This window comes from Seriola dumerili, unplaced genomic scaffold, assembly GCF_002260705.1.
Source record: "Seriola dumerili isolate Sdu_G_001 unplaced genomic scaffold, Sdu_1.0 BDQW01000309.1, whole genome shotgun sequence".
NCBI lineage: Eukaryota > Metazoa > Chordata > Actinopteri > Carangiformes > Carangidae > Seriola > Seriola dumerili.
In genome coordinates this window covers 2,512,398-2,535,044 of record NW_019174564.1, presented here as the reverse complement: position 1 = coordinate 2,535,044, position 22,647 = coordinate 2,512,398, and the positions used below count along the sequence as shown (strand labels likewise).

Below are 22,647 nucleotides of genomic sequence, written 5' to 3'. Positions count from 1 at the left end.
GGCTGCTCATGGCCAAAATAATTCATGATAATGATATTATTGTAATATCATTAGAAAATTTTGGGAAAAAAAATTGTTATTGTTAATATTCACTTTTCTTTATTGTGTTTTGTCTCTTTTTTGGCAAATCGATTAAACTCACATACAAGTGTAAGGAGGCTGTAACCGTAACAAATACACTTCATGGATAGTGAAAAGGAAACCAGATGATCTGATAAACAGAAGATCCACAAGGCCTAACATCTGCCATCACGATATTATCATATATCAACACAATATCAATATTTCATTGTTTTAAATATCATTAATACCGACATATTGAAAATCCCGAGTGTCAATAATTCACACAACCTTGACAAATTATACGTTGTTTGAAAGCTCTACGTCTCCTGATTCTATCTGTACAAAGTATTTTAGGACACGTGGCTAAAAAGTGTTTTCCACACAAAAAGTGCTACTACAGGCCTTACATCCGTTTTGTATGTTAAGAATAGTCAACTTGATAACCTCGCCTCTGTTATTTGTTAACCTTGACATTCACTGTATGTATGGTGAACTTTACTACTTGGTTTTCTTGATGAAAGTGAAAGAAAATGGAGAAAACCATTAGTGTATCATGTATTAGTAGTCGCAAAAAATGTAGCCGAGAAGAATTATTTCAGTATTTGACTTGATTCAGCTGCTGATCAAGTTCATCCTCAAGGTATGATTGTGCAATTGTGTGTGTAATAACCACCCCTCTACCCCCCAACCCACCTTCACGCACACACACACACACACACACACACACACACACACACACACACAAAAAAGCTAAGCAAAGCCAAAACAGATATGATGAATCAGGAAGGAAAATAATTCACCGCTGATTGCAAAGGTGACTTAAAGAAAGCTAAATGATTAAAATGGCCACAATCAGTCACGGCACAAGACAGCTCATGCCTGACAGTGCCGTGACAGCGACCCCCACCCAGCACCCTCAACAAATGGGAGCAGTACACTTTGGGGATGGCAGCTGGACAGGAAGAAAGAATCGCTGGAAGGTGCTGAGAAATGTCTCTGACTTCGCAGCGGTGCTGTAGCATTCATCGCTGCAGGAGATCCTAAATGAACACAAATCAAAAGGGAATAGAGGCTCACGCAGCAAGCTCGAACCCTCATCATCCCTCAGCGTGAGGCCCCAGAGAGGTTGGAGGACGTTCAACAAAGAAGAAGCATCTGGTGTGACCGGACTAAAAGTGTGACAATACTTCATCATAGCAACTTCTTTACCTTTAACCTTATTAAAGATTAGAAATTGGACTAAACTGAAGCCCGTCATAGTATGAGTCATCACAACCCCCTGGTAATCACAACCCCCTGGTAGCTTCACACCAGCGTCCACTGGGGTCACTCACCCACATATAGTAGATATGGTCGACAAAATAAAGCTCTGGAAATCGACGAAACCAGCACTGCATACAAATGACTGAATACCCATTCACTGTGAGTTTTGTGGCATCTACTACATGTCACAGGATAGCTCGGAGATTAAAGAAATAGCACCAACTTAATAAAAGCAGAAACATCAGTGACAAACACTCAGATATAATGGCTACCATAAAAAAAAAAGAATCTGGGGGGAAAAAATAATTCAGAAGCTGTTATGTCATATCTTGAGCGAGGGGGAAAAAAAAACAAGGACAGGACGAAGAAAGAGGAGATGGTATTTTCGTCCTCTAAATCAAAGTGGCACACGAGATGGAGAGTTTAGCGTGGCATGCATGCATAAAAATGTCAACAAAGGCAATTAAGTGGAGGAGGAGAGGAGCAGCTTTTCCACAAGACAACAGTGATATTTTACACCAGCTGCAGACGGGGTCACACACTGGGGTCTGCTCTGTGAGAAACGCACAGTAACTAGTTCAGTCAGAAAAAAAACAAAAAAAAAACACATTGTCCAAAGTCAACGCAACACTTATTTCTCATTTTTCTTTTGTTTGGCAGAAGCTGCTGACATTCATTACCAGAGAAAAAATATACTGCCTGCGCGCATACGTTATTTCACTTGTTCATGTGGAGCTTTAGATACGCTGCATACAAAACTAAAGCACATGCCCTACATTTCTCATTTTTTGGGAACACAGGAACTATTATTCATTAGAGAAAATAATGAAATCTGCCATATACTTAGTCTTAGATCTTCGGAAATAAACAAGACAGACAAACACGGGGAGAAAGCCACATTAAATATTTTAGTTTGGAGTGAATACTGGAGCACCACTCCTGAGCCACAGGAGATAATTAGTAAATATTTACAGTTATAGACTTAATGATGATTTCAGAAACAGCTTTTTTTTCAAATTAATTGGTAATATGCTTGTTGGTTAAACGCCCAATAAGTAGTCATGCTTTTAATGACAAGAACCACACTTGTTTCTGTGGAAAATACAAACTACATATTGAATGCACTGATATATTGAACATGTTTCAATCCACCCCAGGGAAAAACACAGTCTAGAGACATTTCATGGGAACTTTACTGTGCAGTCTTGACCATTTACTAATTTCACTGTTTGCGCATTCCCACCTCTCTCCTGCAGAAGAAATTCTTGAAGCACCTCTATGAAGACAAAAAGTCAACAAAATAATTTCATGCAAAAAAAAAAACAAAACAAAAAAAACAAAACAAATCATCAAACAAATACTTAAAGTAAAGTTCAAAGTTGGAAGATGAAGCAACTCGGAGCGATAATTAGGTTTCAAAATAGCTTTTTCCGATCACTACAAAGGCTTTTAAAAGGACAATTTTTCAAACACTCAGATTTGGGGCACGTGTGGTAGCAATCCCCAAATGTCAACTTCTTCCTTTTATGTACACAGCAGTTTCAGGCAGCACAGTGTTATTGCCACAGGCCAAGTGAATTGCATCTGTGTTTTATATTTTAATTTAGTGAAAACATAAATACTGCATAGATTTTCCATCTGGATAAATCTGAGTTTCACAACATTAGTGAGCCACAGTGTGTAATGTATCTGTCAAAAGTGCTCTACAACAACATCAGCAGGGTTAATATTAAAATCAACACTGGTCTGGAAAAGCATGAGGTCTGTTGAAACATTATGAGCTCACTGCTGGCTCTGCGGAGACCTTTCAATTATTGAAGTGAGGAGATGTTTTCTTTTTTTGTTTTTTTGTTTTTTCAAATGACTTAACATGCAACCAGTTCAAGGACCACCAGTAAGAGCGCCAATGTGTTTTTTCAAAGCCCGCAGAGTTTCAAAAAGTTTGAATACTGAAAAAAATCCCCTGTTTGTCTCGACTGATGGCTGAAGACTGCAAAAGGGCATTACGAAATAAAGTAGTTATTTGGAAAAGTGAAGTTGTGAAATGATTACTTCGAAAATAGGAAGTTTTGAAATAAAAACTCCTGGTAGAAATAACAATGACCTTTAAAAAATTGTTAGGTTTAAAAGTTCAAAATAATGAGTTGAGTTCCAAGATTATTTATTTAGTTTGTATTTGTTCATAGAGTTTCTTCATAATCTCATATTTATTTATTTAATCCTGAACATTTTGAGTCTCCACGTCCCAACAGTAGAACAAAGCATTTTAATATGTTTGACAGTTATGAAAAATAATGATGTACCGCTTCCTAATGAATGAACGGAAGTAAACAGTTCAGCCTTTTTACTGTAAACCCATGGGTAAATAGATGCAGCACAAGATCATGACAAAGAAAAATAATAAACAGAACATGGAGGCACAATCGTTAAAATTAACAGATCATTTTAAAAATCTCTCCAGGCAGGCAAAAAGTCCAAGTTCCTCTGAAGTGTCTATAGTAGTTTGACTGCAGTGAGACGAACTGAGACATTGTTCCAATTACTACCTATTCCAGACAGCCTATATCAGCTACCCTGAAGCAAGAACAGCAAACTCACAGTACAGAGGGTGATTATAGTCTGAAAGGTAGCAGGAGCTTTCTGTAAAGCTCGTCTGTCGAGCAGATCATTGAATCTCCTCTGACTCCTGTAATCTTCCCATTTCAACTGACTGTGCCTTGTTCTTGTACTTGACAATGAGATTGGCAAAATGTCAAGTCATAGGAAAGAGTATTGTATGTAGAGTATGATTTATAAAGCAGTCTTACTAGACTAAAATGTGAGCGTATCATCTAAAAGCTAAACTTTACAAAAGCTAAACTGAAGCAAAACTACATTATTTGATGACAAAATGAGGATACACTGTCGGGGATATTTTTTTTCAGAGGAAGAAATGACAAATCTAACTTCCTTGAAATGGAAAATGTCTTTTATATGTCATTACTGGCTGTTCCCGGCTGTATTTTTCCACTCCACGCCAAATAAAAATACTTACTACTACAAAAAGAGAGCATATCCCTTAAAAAGTGGTGGCAGAGTTGTAGAGGGGAGACAGCAAAATAAACATTTAACAGTTTGGTCTACATTGGGACAATCGGGTTTTGCCCTCCATGTTTGAATATATATATAAATACTGTATTGAAGAAATACTGCAGGAAGAGAATCAATGGTTGAAACAAATTAACAGCCTGCCTGCTCAGTCCTGCACCCCCGATTCTCCTGATCTGTAATGTAACCTCTGCTCATAAACCTCCTACATATTACACCGGGATGAAATGTGCAAGGGAATAATGGTGGAATGTGACAAGTAATCGTACCTTAAGACTCCAGTTTTATCGCCTCTGTGAAGTTCCCACCTGGCTGATTGCCTCTGGCAGCAAGCCCCAGAGCTCGGAGTCCTAATGAGTAAAGAAAGAGAAGAGGTGTGAGACATGCAGCAAGACCAAACATTAACTCAGGATACTTAAGTTCAAGAAAAACTTTACCTGGCATAAGATTTCTTACTGTATGTGGAAAATATGAGGGAAGTGGCAGAATTGATCAAACTTGGGGCAACGACTCATTATTATCTTTAATCATGGACCATTTTTCAATTAGTTTGTTTATGTTTAAATGTGAAAAGTGTCATGTTTTGTCGGAAGATTGTGAATAATGTCCATCACACCCAAGGTGACATTTTAAAATCGGTTCTTTCATTCAACCAAACAGTGAAAGACCCCAAAGATTTTAAGTTTACAATGATATAAAACAGAGAGAAGATGATCTCATCTAGAACTGGCAAAAGTCTGGCATTTTTGATTGATAAACGACAAAAACAACATTGATGTCCCCCTGTGCACAGGAGTACTGTTTGCAGTATGTTTCTGTGGGCCAACAAAAAACAGTAAATAATTTAGCTAGGCGAAGTACAGCAGAAACTCACAGAGGACTGCAGCTTTCCCTGTCTTCATCTGACTGCCACTCACAAACAAAAACAACCAAATGCATTTGCACCTAAGAGAGAAAACAAAGAATCCATATGCATTTATCTCTATAATTTAGACTGAAAAGTAGAGCAGACACTTAAGCAGATCCATTGAGGTTTGATCGTCTAATCCACTGGAGGAAAAAAAGCAGAAAATTGGTATTAGAAATGTTTTTAGAATGACATAAAAGTGAGACATCTTAATGAACTGGAGGACAGTCACCACCAAAACAAGAGCTACATATTTTTGTGATGCTGAAATTAAATTGAGAAACCAATTGGTTTAACCTTAGGCTTACTAGCTTTGAGTTTGCTGGAGAAAAAAAAGGTAAAATAAATAAACAGAAAGCCCACACACTAAAAGTGTCTACATGGAAGTTTGACAAGAAAATGAATTCGTTCTCAGACATCTGGCAGACAAAATGTCTCGTCCCCTTTGAGAAGGAGCCACCCGGCTAAATGTGAAATAAAAATGCCTTACCCACTGAGGCGCAGTCTGAATTCTGGCATCCCATGGTCTGAGTTATAAGATGGACGGATGTGAGCCTGCAACTGAACACTCAGAGAGAGACACGAAGGAGTGAAGGGAAGGACAAGACATCAAAACAACATGTACCAAGTTGACTTTCAGTGGACAAACGCAGCAACGTACAAACAGTAAAGTCAGAGTCAAATTACAATTTGTGCAAATGTTTAATAATTTGTCTTGGCATGAAGCAATATTCAGTACAAATAGAATCCATTATTGTTTGCAACGGGCATGATAGTAATGTGAGGACTTAGCAGAGCATACAAATTATGTCACGCTTCCAAAGTAAACCACAACCATTTTCAAGTTAAGTGCCAAGTATTATAAGCTACATAAGAAAATAGCTTTTGGGTTTTAAATCATTAAGACACTTACATTCTCTCATTGTTGTACAATACAGTTAGAATATAGCTATGGATAACTCTTACATTTGAATGTAAAATATTCCTGAGTCAAAATTGCACATAAAACATTGCTGAGTGATATTTTGTCAGATGTGAAGACACAGACCATTTAAAAGTTTTAGATTTTGTTTGTCCAAAGCCTGTAACAGATTTTCTGTTTGATGTTACACACATTATAATTATAATTTAATTAAAAAATGTAATGAATGTCAGAAAGGCAATTTTATGGTTTTGAAAACAGCATTTATGATGCTGTATTTATTATTATCAACAACTGTTATAAATGGATGTTTCCCAGTCACAACTGACCTTTCACTAAACCGCTCCGCTGAACTGTGATTATCCAATCAAAGCTTAGCAACCGTGACAATGCACAACAGGTCTATTAGCATGTCTGGCTACCAAACTAACACCAACAGTAGAAACAGAGTTACCACTAAGGTTATATCAAAATCTGAAAACATAGTTTATGTGGTTACAGGTTAGTCAGTTTTGTAACTACCACAATCACCGTGTATGTTAGTATTTACACAGTTTGTGGAAGCCAGTCCTGGATGCTAACGGAGTTTAAAACAAAATAATAATGTTGGATGCTAACTTTTTTTTTCCGAGGACATGCGCTTTCGCCTTTAGCATGGTATCATATGTAGCCATCATATGTATATTTAAGACCTTTTTACAAGGTTCTCCTTTTAAAATGACTCCAGTGGAAGCACAAAAAGAGAGGACCCATTGTTACACAAAATTACTAATATAATAATTGAGCGGTAACTCTGCCACTGTTATCATTGTAAACAGCATATGTGCAAAAGGGAAGCTTGACAGCAGCAGCAACTGTAACTAAAGAGTCAGGACTTAGTAAATGGTCAATTGCAATAAAATGGTCTGTATACTTGCATAACATAAGATAGCTTATACACCTTAACTTAGCAAATAAGGCGCATTGCTGATTTTCAGAAGGGTTTTCAACATAACCTCTGGGTGTTTAAAGGGGAACATGGTGACATAACATCTTCACTTTATTAGCAGAGTTCTGTACATGAGATGAAGTGCTTTATTCTGCGATACCGACACTGGTCTCTGGTGGTCACAAATTAACACGTCAGTGCCAGTACCAGCATGCCTTATGACAAAAAAGTTCTGAGTAATAAAGTTTAATATGATTCTGCAAAGAAAAGGTAATGAATAAAATTGAAAGATTTCAAAAGGCAATGCATTAAAAATCTCAAAATGTGCTCATACATTCATTAGTAACTCCTCAAGAAATGTGTCCACTTACATTCATGATCACTGCCTCTAATGCAGCATCAGGAAGGCCCTGAATAGTAGTTGCCTGTACGCTGTAATTGGTGCACACATGGGATGCATTGCCTTTCTTGCAGACCAAACATGTTTGACAGCTGCTTGACACTGACTGACTCTGTTTTGTCCCACTGCTGTAACCTCAGCATAATTTATTAAACTCTGTCTACCGCTGATTGGAAGCTCATTCAGACATTCAAAGCCAACACATTGTTATTAATCATTTCTGCTGAGTGGCAATCACTGGATTGCTTATCAGCACATCATAATGTAGAGGTTAAATTTCTTTCAGCATTTGTAAAACGTTCCTACTTTATTGTTCATATTTGTGGATATGTGATTAAACACAAACATAAGTGATTGAACTATTGTGCAGTAGTGAGTCAAACATCTGATCCGATCAGTTCAACGTCAGCAACAATAAGTCTTTGCCAAAATTTGGTCTGAAAACACATCAGGGAAGAGGTTTCTCTTTTATATAGATATACAGTTCAACATATCATCAGAATCCGAAGCACATGTAAACAACTGCTAAAAATATCAAACATAATTCAATTTAAAGGTCAATGCTGAGGTATCTGAGGTGCTGTGCAATGCTTTCAGGGAATCATTTAGTCCTTACACTCTCCTGAGGTATAGTAAGATCAGCAGTACACTCCAAACAAAATTGAATTGGCATGTCGTTCATGTTTGTTAAACATCTGTCATGGTTGTACACTCTTTTTGACCCCACATCTATTCGTTTAATGGCGCCCAGACTGTGCGGAGGCTACATGATCAGTGCCACAGCGAATCAGTTCCACCACACGTTTACACATTTATAGTAGAAACTTTTTTGATTTGTTGCATTAGAAATAGTTAATTGGTTATTTTTAGGGAGACATGTAGACACCACAAACACTTACAAGCCATTAGGCAATGGTGCACAAGGTGCAAAGTTAAGACAAAGATCATTTTGAAAGACCTGCCTCCACACACTGTGGTGATTAGGGTCAAAAACAGTGCATCTTTCATGAACCCATAATTTTTTTAATTGAAAATCGAACCCATTCCATTTTCGTTTGGGTATATTGCTGCCCCACTGTAAGTCTAACGTGTTATGCTTTTGTCATGGCCATTACACCTTCTCTCCTTCTTGGGAGGTCTTCACAGACTGCAGTGGCTTCTCATCAGAAGTGTCCACCGGGTTGTCGTAGGCCTGAGAGTCTTCTTCTCCGTGCTGGTGCCTCGCAAAATTCACAAAAACCTGGAATATCAAGGAGGAGGAGAAAAGCACTTAAATGCAAAGACAAGATAAACACTTACACTAAAATACACGCAGTACTGAAGGGCCTGTGGACATTTCTCTACCCATTTAATTTTTGCTCTCCCCCACCCTCTGCCTCTAAAGCAAACAAATATAGCAGGACAGACAACGGGGCGCATGTGAATGAGTTGCCAGACAAGGGCTATGAAGCATCAAGTAAGCGACTAGGCTCACACAGTGAATGTCAGTTTGACATCTTTGACCAGCTGAGAAAGAGAATAAAACAATCATTCTTCTCTCTGTGATGCCCATTTAATGTCAGAAGAAATCAATGCTATGGCGTTCATAAAAAGCTGTGTGAATTTCATTGTGCTGTAAACATCGCCGCAGTCCAGGCTTTTTGCTCTCTTAGCATTAGCTGTCTGTTGTGGTAAAGCTACACAAAGACTTTTACTCCGCAGACAAAAGCAACAAAGAGGATCATATAAAATGATAAGAGCATTGCTTTTTCATTAAAAGATTTGTGTGAATATAAAAGGATATGCGAATTACTAGATTATATTTAAAATCTCAATGAAAAAAAATAAATAAATAAATAAAAATAAAAATAAAAAAAGCATCCAAACCATTTCCATGAGCGACAACTCTGACTTCATATGAATTAAACCCTCTTTTCATTGCAACAAACTCAGCCCTAAATTAAATGGGACAGAGAATAAATACATGGGACAGCAGAAATGAACAGAAATAAACAATAGCGTCTTTCCAGGGTTTGGTTTATGAGAAGCTCAGATAATAAAGACAGAGTAATAAAGATCCATCCTGTTTGCTTTTGAAGCGTCCATTTTTAATTAGTCAATATAATCTGTAGCCTTATAATTTACTGTTAATTATAAAGAAAAAAAGTCTTATTAACATTTGTGAACTTAATTTTTTGAGCAAAGGAAGTGCTTTGCCAATTACTGTGATGTATTTACTTTGTCATTATTGTGTGATATCTTTTTAAGTGAAAATGTGGACTGGAGGCATTTGTATTGCTCATGTATTAAGCTATATTTATTTATATACATTATAAAGAGTTTGTTATTTTGAGAAAGACACTTATTCGCTTTCGTGCCGAGAGTTAGATGAGAGGATGGATCCTACTCTCATGTTCATTAAGTATTGAGCTAGAGCCAGAGGGCAATTAGCTTAGCTTAGCATAAAGACTTGAAGCAGGGGGAAACAGGCGGTCTGACTCTATCCAAAATACATAAATTTGCCTAACATACCACTAAAGTGTAACATATTACATCTCACTTGTTTAACATGTACACAAAAAAGACCATTTATTTGGTTTTACAGGGGATTACGTAGCATAACCATTTCTTGTTAACAAAAGCCAGAAGAAGTGGCTTGTATGAGGTTGCCTGACAACCACCAAAGACACCGCACAACATTAAAACTCAGGACAAAGCCAGGCTAGCTGTTTTACTCTGTTAAGCTAAGCTAAGCTAATCGCCTGTCATTTCACAGAAATACATCTTGAATGTATAGATTTGAGTGTTGCTATGTTAAATACTGATAGTCAGACAAGGTTTTTCTTTATTCAGGACACACTCAGTACTAACACTTTTCCAGGAAAAGTGGTCCAAAGTTTCTCTTGGAGGTTAAATGCCTTGCTCACAGGTAGCTTGGCAGTGGTAATGAGTAATGGCAAGCGCTGCTCTTTCACTGTCCTGCACCAGGTTAAACTAAAAGAGTCAAGTTATTCTAACTAGAGATTCAAATTGTGAGACTTTCAGTGAAAACCAGGCTATTCCACAGAAGCGGTTTATGGTCCTTAGTCCACTCTAAGTTAGGGCAGGTCTTTGCCACTTCATCCACTGCATTTCCAAAACAAAAGCAACTAATTTCATTCAAACAAGTAATACTGTTTGTTCAACTGTGATTTCGTCGAAATTGGACACCTACATATGTAAAGCCTCCTGATGAAGAAACTGTTAAGTGTAAGCTCATAGAGCTGGTGGCTCGCTACACCTGGAGATTGCCTCAGGGTAAAATAGGCCTCTGTGTGATGTCAGACCATCAGCAGTGTGTATCAAGGTCACAGTTGTCAAGGCATCTTATCAGGGGAGGATGAGTAAGAGGAGAAGAATGACAGTAGCAACAAATACACCCTCTGCACATCTCTCCCGGCCTCTGACCCTGCCACTGGCTGATATTGGCTTGATGTGCTGAGACATGCAGAGCATTTCATATTCATAGTCAAGGCTGTATAGTTTCGCAAAAGAATTTATAAGCAGTTTGTATTTACCTTTCTAAAATTGCTTCAGTGGTGCAGTTGACAGCATTTTTGAATGAGACGACCATGGTAAATTGATCCCCTGCTTTGTGATGTGATCTTCCTCGTAATGTACTTTCTGTATTTAGCCAACCATCCATTCATGACCTGAAAGTCATGCACCACTGCTGCTGAGTGGCATTTTCTTAATAACAGATGGATACAGGCATTAATTACATTACAGAGGGTGCATTTGGGTGTTTATTTGATGCCCGTTGAGGCAGAACAGAGGAGGTGAATGACGTTGAATCACCCAATTAACTTTCAAAGGAGTCCTTGCACAATGTGAAACGGCGTATACATACATGGAATTCACATGTCTGTGTTCTGCCATGACAGTGCACTGAGTTTGAAAATGTGGAAGATTTCGCTTTTGTAGCTTAAAGAAGACAAAACAACTGAACTTAAATAACTTTCAGCATTTAAAAATAGATTTAAAAAGGTAAAATTACATTATGTGACACTTTACGACAGCAATTCTTAATGTTCATAGTAAAATGTTCATTAATAGGTATGAGTTTGTGCCCCTGAACATCATTAGGCATGAGTTATTAGGAATGAGTTAGGTATTATTAGGCACAGTTTAAAGCTATTCTAATTAATTTATGGTCATTTGGGGGCTGTGCAACACTTTGACATATTATCTCCATGTTAAGTTAATATGGCAAACATATCCAGCCAATATGCAGCAGGAGCAGAATTTGGAAATTTCATTTGGCGTCACATTTCTGTGTGTAATTTTTCGCTCTCTTTTTAGCTCTGTTTTACTCCTAAAAGCATGCTGCTAACAGCTTTCTTTCTTGTTTTATAAATGCCCTCTGCGACTTTAAATGAGGTCAATGAGAGTGTCTAGACTGAAACAAAACAAGAACATTGTAGGCAGAAAAACCAAAACAATGAGCTAAAAGATGTTAAAAAGGCTACTAAATAATTTGCATAATTTAAAGTTTAATCTGCTGCATACTACATGCAGTAAAATGACATTCACATTGGCTTGTCCAAGTAACATCATCATTCTCTGATGTTTTTATACGTATTTTGACTTGAATAGCAATGGCTGGCTTACTGCTGGAACATTTGTTAATTTATGACATTTTGGTTAGTTTGACCTTCATTGAGCATCATGTTTTTTCAGTTTTATTCAGCTTTTTATCTGATTAACAAGTTATTCTAACTAGAAAGTCAATAGTTTAGGTTACCCATACCGGGGCTGGTAATAGGAGTTACTGTAAACAACTTATACAAGAGAAGGGAAGGTTCATTCAAGTCGGCCTCAAATGCAATCACAGTACGGTATTTTAATTTGGTAATAGAGAGGAAGAGAGTTTGAGATGTCAGGTTGCATCACACTCTTTGAATCATATTGTGTATAATGAAACTGAATAATTGGCTGAATATATTAACGTTAAAGCACATTTGAGCTAAACATAAGATCGTGGGTGAGTGTTAGTGATAAACTGTTCAGCTGTTTCACTGTCGAAGTGGTGACAATGTGGACCATTGTCTAACACACAAAGCAGCAAAAACTTCACATTCCTACCACACAATCTGCTCCTAAAAGACAGTTTAGAAAGTCACACTTTCCTCTCAAACGCTCCATCTGCTCTGCACTGTCTAGGCCATCAGCGTTAACGCCTGAGCTCCTGGCTGTGTGGATCAATATTAATTGTAGTGCAAGTCGGGTGTTATACTATAGGTCAGGGCTCTTCTCTATAAATCATCAGCTGAAAGGTGACTGCTTAGGTCTCCACAGGTTCTCCAGTACTCCCCTCTGTGTTTTAATACTCTGATCTCCTGGTCCAAGTATGATTTATTTACTACCTCTGATCTGGTAAATATTGACCAGCGCAGATGTGGGGCAAGCTGACGAAAAAGAAAACAGAAATTACGCAAGGTTAGAGGTAATAGTATGGCTGAATGCCAACAATCTGTGAAACATAAACAGGGTTCTGCTAGAAGTCCTTTAGGAGAAACCAAATCTGACTGTAAACCAGACTAAGTAAAAGCATTTAGCTTTACATAAATTCCTTTCCTGTCATAGTTGAGGGCTCATCTCCCCCTAAAGGGCATATCTTACTTAAACAGTGCTGTAGAAAATGTTTTATCTTGAATTAGGGGTTATCCACAAGGGATTATGATGATAATGACATGCTCAACATCCCTGCAGTATTCTTTACATGACATAATTTGAATTGAATACAACAGTGCCACAGAACAAATGCACAACAATCACTCACTCACTCACTCACTCACATCTTTGTCTGGAATCTTTTTTTAATCCAACAAGAGGCTCTTTTTCCCCCACGGTAGAGTGGAGCGATGACCTTTCTGGACCCTTCCGAGGTCATCCTCACCTCCCACCTGGTCATCTACTGCTGAGCTAATGGCAGGCTTGCTAGACCAGACACACACGCCTCTGAGTGCCTGATTGCATCAGGTCTCTGCAGCCATTTCAAAAACACAAGGTGAACCCAGACCATAACATGCTGGACTTGGTTTATCTCACCAATCAGGGCTGGCTAACCCACCTGGGCTGGAATAAAATAAGGGCTCTGTGTGGGGCGAGCTTTGTATATACTATATATAAAAAAAAATCTCAGTCTGGATCAATACTGGGACGTGGCGGCTGAACTGTCTTGGCTACACAAACCACAGTGTAGTCCTTGGTCAGTCTGACAGCCTAAATGGGAGAAGACAATGTCTAGTCAGTGATAGATCTTTAAATCTTATCCCGGACTGAGCAGACTTGCATTAACTGAGAGCACTTAAAATGCTGAATGCATTGATTAATGACCTAATGATCCGTTAAACTGAGCTGTCACTCCACAGAATTACAGTAGGACAATAGAAAATGGCCCCAGATACTCTCCGGTTCTGTCCATGTCAGAAGAGAAATTTCGAGTCAAATTGTGCACCTGCTGCTTCTGTTGCAGCTGAAACCAGCTAAAACTCCTGCTTTGCTCTCAAGCATAATCACAAAATGACTGAACAACTCCACTTCCGTGCTCAACTTTGCTTTTTCGTCAAAATACAGAGCAAACAACTTTCCCAACTGGATTCAGAGGGATAATACCACATTTGGATGAAGAGAAAAGTGTCATCACTGCATCTGCGCCTTGAACAAACGTTCGGAAATAATCAGGTTTCCACAATTCAGAATACCAATACCCAAGGCAAAGCAGACATATGTCACACATATGGAGCCTGTGCGTAATTGCTCATTAGAAGCGTGTTTTCCAAATGCATAACAACAACCTGGCCTTGTGATTATGTTTTACAAATATATTGATATAATCTCTGACGGTGGAGATGAAAATCTGGAGACTGGAGTAAATGTACTGCTGGCTTTCTATAGTGGTAACAATGGATGGATGATATTTCACCTCTGGAATTATGATAGGTTCCTTTGATTGAGTGAAACTTTAAACCTGTGACAAATTTATATTTGATAATTAATAATATGTTTCTCAGTCTAAAGGTAAAACAGTAATACTTACAGTTAGTCAAGTGAAAATGCATCCATTTTTTTTTTTTTTTTGGCCTTACCTGATCCAGAGTTGTCTGGGACACAGAGTAGTCCTCCACACCCAGCCTGTGCTGATGGCTGGTGAACTGGCTGAAGATGGTGGACAAAGCTCCCTGTGTGTATGGCAGCTGATACTGCAGCGTGTTGTGATGCTTCTCCTTCAGGACACTGCCTGGGAAGGTCTGCTGGACAAAGTCCTCGACTGGCCCCAAGGCAGGAGGAGAGCCACCAACCCTCACGATCACTGTGTAGCCATCACCAAATCTAGAACGAGAGTGCTTAAATAAGCATTCAGTAAAAAAAGAAAAAAGTGCAAACAAGAATGTTCATGGCTGGTCATCTAAGTAATGAACCTTTCCCCTGTGGTCATCACATGGTGTGCTGATAATTGTGGTGTATAACTGGAAAGAAAGAGTGAGAAAGGAAGCAAAAGACATGACAAAATTTAATCTGTCTCATATTTCCCCAGACACTTCAAGCTTCCTGGATGTGGTGAGCTGGAGAATCAGGTGGGTCACCATCAGCTGAGAGTAAAAGCAGCTCGAATTGAAAAGTACAACAAAGTTTCTCGCTGATGAATTAACTTTTCCACCTTTGCAATAACTACAGTTCCAGTAAACTCGGTTAGTTAGTTAGTCAGTTAGTTAGTTACTGTTACTGCCGATGATGATTAGGTGATAATACGTCAATGTTGTGATTGCGGCTTTGAAAAGATGATTTCTTGTGACTGAGAGATGGAAAAGTGTACAAATCAGACCAACAAGTTAACGCTTCAATTTGGCTGGTTTATTTGTGCACAAAGGACAGATCTGGTGCTGGATACACCAAGTCTCTCACTGAATGACAGAACTTGAGCTGCTTATATCCTAACTTGATCAGGGCCTGGTAATTATCATCTGTTTAACCTCAAAACCTTTCTCTCAGCGCTTCACTTTTATTGCTTACATCCTCCTGGAAGTACCTGCATCACTAAATCTCTGCCAGGATGTAGATAATCTTCTAAACACCAATATAACCATAAAACCCTTGACGTGTAACAGACTCCGTGATCTCCTGCTCCCCCAAAACCTAAAGTTCACATTCTGGACATCCTTAAACCAAAGTTACCAACATGCAACACAAATACAAGCTTACAGGCCTGTTCCACCGGCAGGTAGTGGCAAAAATTAACTATTGCTTCTTTAATTATCTAAACATAAAAATTCTCTCCAAATAAAAAAAATATTCATGCTTGTTTCACTGAAAGACCATGAGGTTGACAACTTGTCAACCTGCTCTACTGGTAAAACTTTACAACATGTACAATATCCCTGACATAAAATATTGTCACAGATGAAAATGGGCCATAGCTAAGCTCTAAAGCTAATTAGCATTCTGCATCTTCCCAGTTGTATGCCACGTCTGGTGAGCACCAAATAAGACTGCGCCTTGTTATTCTGTCGTTAGTACTCTTATGACCCATTGTTTTCTACCTAATTAATTCCCTAATGTTGGATTTACTCATGGAAATGTCCATTGTGGGCTAGTACACAGCTACATGCAACAAGAGTCACAGGCTCCCTTAGTGGCAATTAGAGATATGGCGAATAAACTGCAGGCCTACACGATCCCAAAGGGAGTGACAGGGAGAGTGAAGCTCTCTGCTGGTGCTGAGAAGCACTGTGAATGAACCCCATGGGTAGCAGAGTCCCTCCACTTAAAACAGGTCTGCCTAAAAATGAAGAGCCACAGTGCAAGAATAGTGTAACTACACACAAACTGTATATGGGAATGCTTATTTAACACTCATCTCCATTAAGGATGCACAAGCGTCTTTTAAATGAAGGTCTGAACCTTACTAGAATTGTCTTGCATTATGGTAACATGTCAGAAGTACAGTATATGGACTACGATACATCAACAGGAGCTGACATATGAACCAGTTACCTGCTGCATCATTATAACCATAACCCATGACCCCTGTCTCCTGCCAAAAGATCTACAACTAGTCCTGTCAAAAGACTGCGGTGAGGAAACGAGATAGTGGTGTTAGCAGCATGGTCTGACACCACAGCGAACAAAATATTCAAATCACAAATAGCAATGCATAAAAATGTACATACTTATATGGCTACAATGTAATAGGAATGTAAGAGGATCTGAAACTGATACAGAAGGATGCGGACAATTTGCTGCAGTGACTGGACGATGTTCCATCCCATGATGCAATAGACCCCGTGGCATGCTATCTTTCCACATCCTGCCTCCAGCTTACAGGGAGGATCTGAGCGCTGTGCCTGCACTGTGATCTTCCCAGGGGCTGTACGCCGCAGGTGATCAAAAAGCATCCCCCCATGAAACTCTGGGGAATATTATGTAGTACACATCACAGCAAGTATCAGCATGTGAGTGCTTCATTAAGCAACTGCCCGGTGGATAGCCCTTCAACCGCTCCAAATTGTACTTCACAATGACCTGAGCCCTGCTCTACCTTGTTATGAAATACTGGTCTTTTCTAGCCGTCCGATGCACTTAGGGCTTCAACAGCTAAAAGTGTGGAGAATCGTCAGAAAAACAGGTTCCCAACAATAACTCTGGTATTTATTTACTGCAAATTGCACCATATTAGTGCTGCTTTGCTGTAGCTCCCTTCACTTGGTATTCAAACTCCTAAATTTGTTATCTGTATGACTATATTTCACTGTAATATGATTATGGTTCATATTTGCCAATGAAATTGGGCATAAAATGACTCTAATTAGCAGGGAAATTATACAGTGGGACTGGGTTAATGTAACATTGTATGTTCGGTCTGCTCTTCATAATGCGCAGAGGAAACCTGAACGGTGTCGCAGGTGCTCTGGGTGCTGAAGAGTTAGATCATTTGTAGATTGCTGATTGCCAAACAAAAGTATAACACATACTGATTGTACATTTTTTTTGTAATAAAACTAACTTACAAATAAATGTATACTATCGGCTTTACAACAATCGAGGCCAATTTAGAAACAGGTTTTGGCAAATGGGACAAATCTGCGCATCACTGGGCAATAACGCATGGCTTCACCCAAAGACGTGCAACAGCGTGTTACCACACGCCATATATTAGCTGTTCAAATGAAATGTAAAGACACAATGACGCATCCACCTGCCCCTTAACGAGGCACATCTTCTTTCATTCGCACACTGCACCATCTTCCACGAGTAAAGCACACATTTTATATTAAGTCTAACCAGAACACTTATCCTATTGTGTAAAGGCCGTATAATTCTGGATGATTTTTATAAGATGCAACAGTCTCCACAGTCTGCAATCAGACACCACTACCACCACAATATCACAGCCATCCCCACACATCAAGCTTAATTCATCATCCAATCAAGACTATGACCATAATCCACTTGTGTTTATTATAGCTTCCAGCTCAAGAAATGTGCTTTGTCTGTGGTCTGCCAACCTCAGCCAAGATGCAAATTTTTTTTTTTTTTTTTTTTGCAAAAATCCAATAAGGCCAGGAATCACTGTGGCAGAGGGGTTTGGCGAAAGGGTTTGGAGCGTATGTGGGTAATGAAATGCTGCTTGTCAGTGACAGTAAAAGGGCTTATCAATTAGCTTCCCCTCAGTCTCTTGCCTCCCCTACCTTATTTTTATTTCCTTTCTTTGTGCAGCCACACAGGGGCTTCACGCAGCACTTTGGGAAAAATATCTTTCTTTCATATTCATCATTTTTATTCTGCCTCTGTATTCACAACAAAACAAGTTCTTTCATCTTTGATACACTGTCTGTCTTGGCTCTCCTCAAATAAACTCTGCCTGTGTAGGGAAAGGTAGGTTTGGATCTTTAAACAGCGCCTGCACTACACTGCATGGTCATAACAATAGCGCTGCATGCTTGAAACAATTAATTAGCTTTTAACTGGTAACTGGTGATTTAAAAAAATAAAAGCAAGATCTTCGCAATTTGAGGTTGAATACAACCATAGAGAAAATAATGACTGGATTACATTTAAAGTCAAGGCTGCACCACATTGTCACAACTAATCCTTTCATAATATTTTACATTAGAGATATGATGCAGCAGCTCAACACAGCATGGCAGAGCCACTGTCATGTCTGCGCTGCAGCTCTCTCTCCTTCATTTTCATTATTCTGCCTCAATCCTCTCCTCCACCCTGGTCGGCTGGAAAGTCGTTCTTCCATGTAATTTAAAACAAACAACAGCCAGACACAGATAAGGGCATGACAGGCAGAAAATAATTCTGCTGCCTTCCTTCATCTGAGGGAGTCTAGAAAGGTCACCCTCACCACTGCCAAACCTTGTATTTGTGTCTGCAGGGGGGAGGGCGGATGTGGGGCAAGAGGTCACGCTGTGGCTTGGGTGGTCTGATGCTTTGATCAGGCAGGAAGTCACCCAAAAAAACTTCTTTAGTTCCTGGAGGGCAGGCTAACAGCGCTCTAGACAGAAGCTCAGCCGGCAGTGTGAGGAGAGAGAGATGGGTGGGTGGATGGATGGATGGATGGATGGATGGATGGATGGATGGATGGATGGGTGGTCTTTGTCCAATCAGTAAAGGTAAGTTTTGCAGTGTGAGGTGTTCAAATAATGTGTGTATTAAAAACATTATAGTAAGGAAGTTTTAGAAGTGACAAAATGAGCTGTGAAAGTAACTGTGAATGGAAATCAAGAGTGAGAGTTTATTCTTGACCTTGGAAATAGTCAAAAGCTCTTAAATATGTCCTTACTGATCGTTTTCAGTGATAAATAGTGTCTGTCTGCCTCTATGATATGTATTTACAAGATTTTTTGCATGCCATACTGCGTATGAACTGTAATCTACCATGAAGGCCATCATCTGGCCTGTAAAAGTTGTTACAACAGGCTTTTTAAACATGTATACATGGGCAAAGACCTAATAAAATACAGAGTTATACAGTCGTTTCAGCAGACCTTGACGGGCTGCAAAATGCTTTGATACAAAAACTAAAATCTGTGCAAGAACCACATGCCCACATAAATTAAGATTCCTACCAACTATCAAGGGTAAAGATGTTGTGTATTTTGAGTGCAGGCGACTCTCAGATACATACAGTATATATACAGTACACCATCTGTGTCTGTCAATGTTCGAGCAGTCTTAATTACACCTACGTTGCTGATGCATTGTAAACCGTAAAGAGAATTATTTTGTCATCCATCTCCGTCGGTGAGACGCACTTAAAAGCTGTAAACTATTTAGTTAATGGCACACCTGCAGAGCTGACACAGACTGAGTGGGAAGGAGTTTATTGGACTTCTCAACGTCAACTTCAGGGGATTGATCCAAACTTTTTAGACACCAGTCTTGTAAAAACTCTCATGCGCCCACAGCACATTACCTTAATGCATTAAAGGCACTTTACCCCCCACTTTTATATCATGACGTGCCTTAAGCAAGGAGAAAATAAGACTCCAAGCTGTGGTGTGTGCTTACTGCAGGTACTCTATGAAGCGGGGAGATATGAATGATATCAATCAGTGAAAAATCCTGCATCGGCTAGTGGGTGGCCTTCCTAACTGACAAGATTATAGGGGAGCTTTTGAAGCTGCTTTTATTGGTTCCTCCACTTCATTTGGGTTTACTTAACACCTGGAAGCTTTCATACCACACACACTGCTATGCTAAAGCAGTGTTTATAGCCTCTTGCACATTTTTTTTTTTCACTTTTTATTTCTCACCTTCTCCATCAGTCTTTCATAAATTCCTCGAAGTGTGATTGATTTGAGGGGCTCAATATCGGAACAGGTAAGGAGGATGTTTTTAACAACCACAGAGAAAGATAATGAAGGAGCTTCTTAAAATGGCCCCCCCACTGTTCAGATTCCACGGCCCAAAACAAATCTCCATCCCCTCTCACATGCTAAGCAACCTCTCTAGCAGTTTAAATGGATTATTTTGGCTGAGTTGGGGCTTGATTGATACACAGAGGCGGGGTTGTTAAAGCAGCAGTAGGGCATCTCAGTGATAAAGACGGGGTCACCACTGAACTAAAGGGGGCAGCACTAACAAGCACTTGGATGGCTGGGTTGGAAGCCACCTGAGAGTAGCAGAGGGAGGAATAAATAGAGTAATACGCTGAGAGGTTTTTGAAGGAGAGTGGGCTAGGGGAGGAAGGTGGGGGTTTGGGGGGGGGGCTGTGAATGTGGGAGGGTGAACATGTATTACATATGAGCAATAGGGGGTCAAAATGTGAGAGCTGCCCCCGCGGCGAGATTCTGCACTCCTTTCAGGGGCTCGTGATGAAAAAGAGATGGAGAAGTTGGGGGTAGGGGGCTGGTGGGGAAGAAGCGGCACCCCCGGCTTTGCAGGTCAGCCGCTCACGCCGTGTGACAACGGTGTATGCGCCACGTGCCTCTACAGCCATGGCCCCCACCCCCCACCCCCTCGACTTCAACCCCTGCCGGCTGATGGAACTCTTCCCATCTGCAAACTGGCAACAGCTTGTGCATTTGTGAGACTCGGCTCCTCCATTCCCACATTATGGACTGAAATATTGGTCATTCAGTGTTTCACCCTGCAAAGCTGGATTGATGAGGCTCGGGCAACTTAAATGATGGTGGATCACATGCTAAAACAAGGGTGGGTTGGCGAGTCGTACGGCGCGTCGCCCGGGGCAAGGGCAACATGGCAGCACAAACATGTGGTGGGATAGTGACGAGAAAAGAAAACAGAGAAGACAGTCCTTAATTGCCTTTTCAGTCATTAACAGGGTCCCACACCTCATGAAACATTAATTACACAAAGCGCTTCGGAGATAGGGACGCTTAATTAGAAATTATTCACTGCGTGACGAGAACTGAGCGATAGCATTTCAGCGGCATGTAAATTGTCCGTGTGAGATCTAAAATAAGCACGGCAAAAATCGGTGTAGACGTCATGCTTATCTGGCTCTCACTTGCTTGTCTTGTGAAGTGCGATTCCCTTTTACCTGATAGCGTGTTGAGTGAAGTAGGACATGTGTTAACCCTCTGCTCTCCTCCCTTGTTTGCTGCCCCCTCCTTCACTCCCATGGCTCTTACCTATCCTATACCACCTGTGTGGTTCATAAATTATTTACACCACCTTGCTCTTCCCCCTGCAGACAGGATCTAATTGACACAGAGGATCTGTCAATTACCCCAACATCTGGGAGGGACTGATTGGTACATCGCTCTCCTACTTCATCCCTTCGCCTCTCAACTCTCCAACTCTTCCTCGATCTCACTCTTTTTTAGACCTATCTACACTCTACCTTTTCTCTCTCCCCAGCGATCTAAAAGCACGGCCAATGATATGACATTAACGCTCGTGATGGGAAATACCCTTGACACTGTTGCCCCCTCCTTGCCGTTCCAGGCGTTTCCCCTAATCCCCTGTACGACTTGAAAAATGGTCTGCTCCACCCCTCATCCCGGGTGTATTGATCTTTCTCTCCACCCAACGATTGCCACCACATATTCCTGTCGTCAATGTAGCTCTCGTGTGCGTGTGTGTGTGTGTGTGTGTGTGTGTTTGTGTGTGGAACGTCCTTCCTCTTACAAGATCACACAATGGAGTGGTAATAATGTCACCAGACTGTACCTAAGGTAATGGATCGGCCTCACTGTTACATGCAGGGCTCGGGGCATAAGTGCTGGCCTTGGGAAATGTCAGATGAATATCAGAGAGTGGACCTGAGCGCTAAGAGTTAAGGGCAGGGGATATCTGCTATGAAGACGTAGCAAAACGCATTAAGAGACATGTACAAAACCTATTAGGGGTGTGCATAAGGACAGGGATGGTGTTGGAAATAATTTATGAGTCTGGAGAGAAACAAATGTGAAACTGAGATAATGGTGAAAGATTTGGGGCACTAATCCGAGGCCCACAGACCTGACTGTCTGCACATTTGCTCCATATATGGATCTTGTGAAATCAATACAATCACATTGATGAGTCTACACTAAAAAAAAGGACATGTTTAGCTTAGTGCACCAAAATATACAAGGCAA

General features: G+C 40.0%; 1 protein-coding gene across 1 annotated transcript in view; it reads right to left on the bottom strand.

Moving 5' to 3' along the window:
• Positions 1-8,558: 8,558 nt before the first annotated feature.
• Positions 8,559-22,647, bottom strand: part of LOC111231607 (ATP-binding cassette sub-family A member 1-like) — a 146,165-nt gene continuing 132,076 nt past the window's right edge. The window contains exons 49-50 of the mRNA XM_022758766.1: positions 14,680-14,923; positions 8,559-8,810 (exon numbers count right to left, since the gene is read on the bottom strand). Coding sequence (XP_022614487.1) covers positions 8,682-8,810; positions 14,680-14,923 — 373 coding nt within the window. The 3' untranslated portion in view covers positions 8,559-8,681. The remainder of the gene's footprint in view (positions 8,811-14,679; positions 14,924-22,647) is intronic.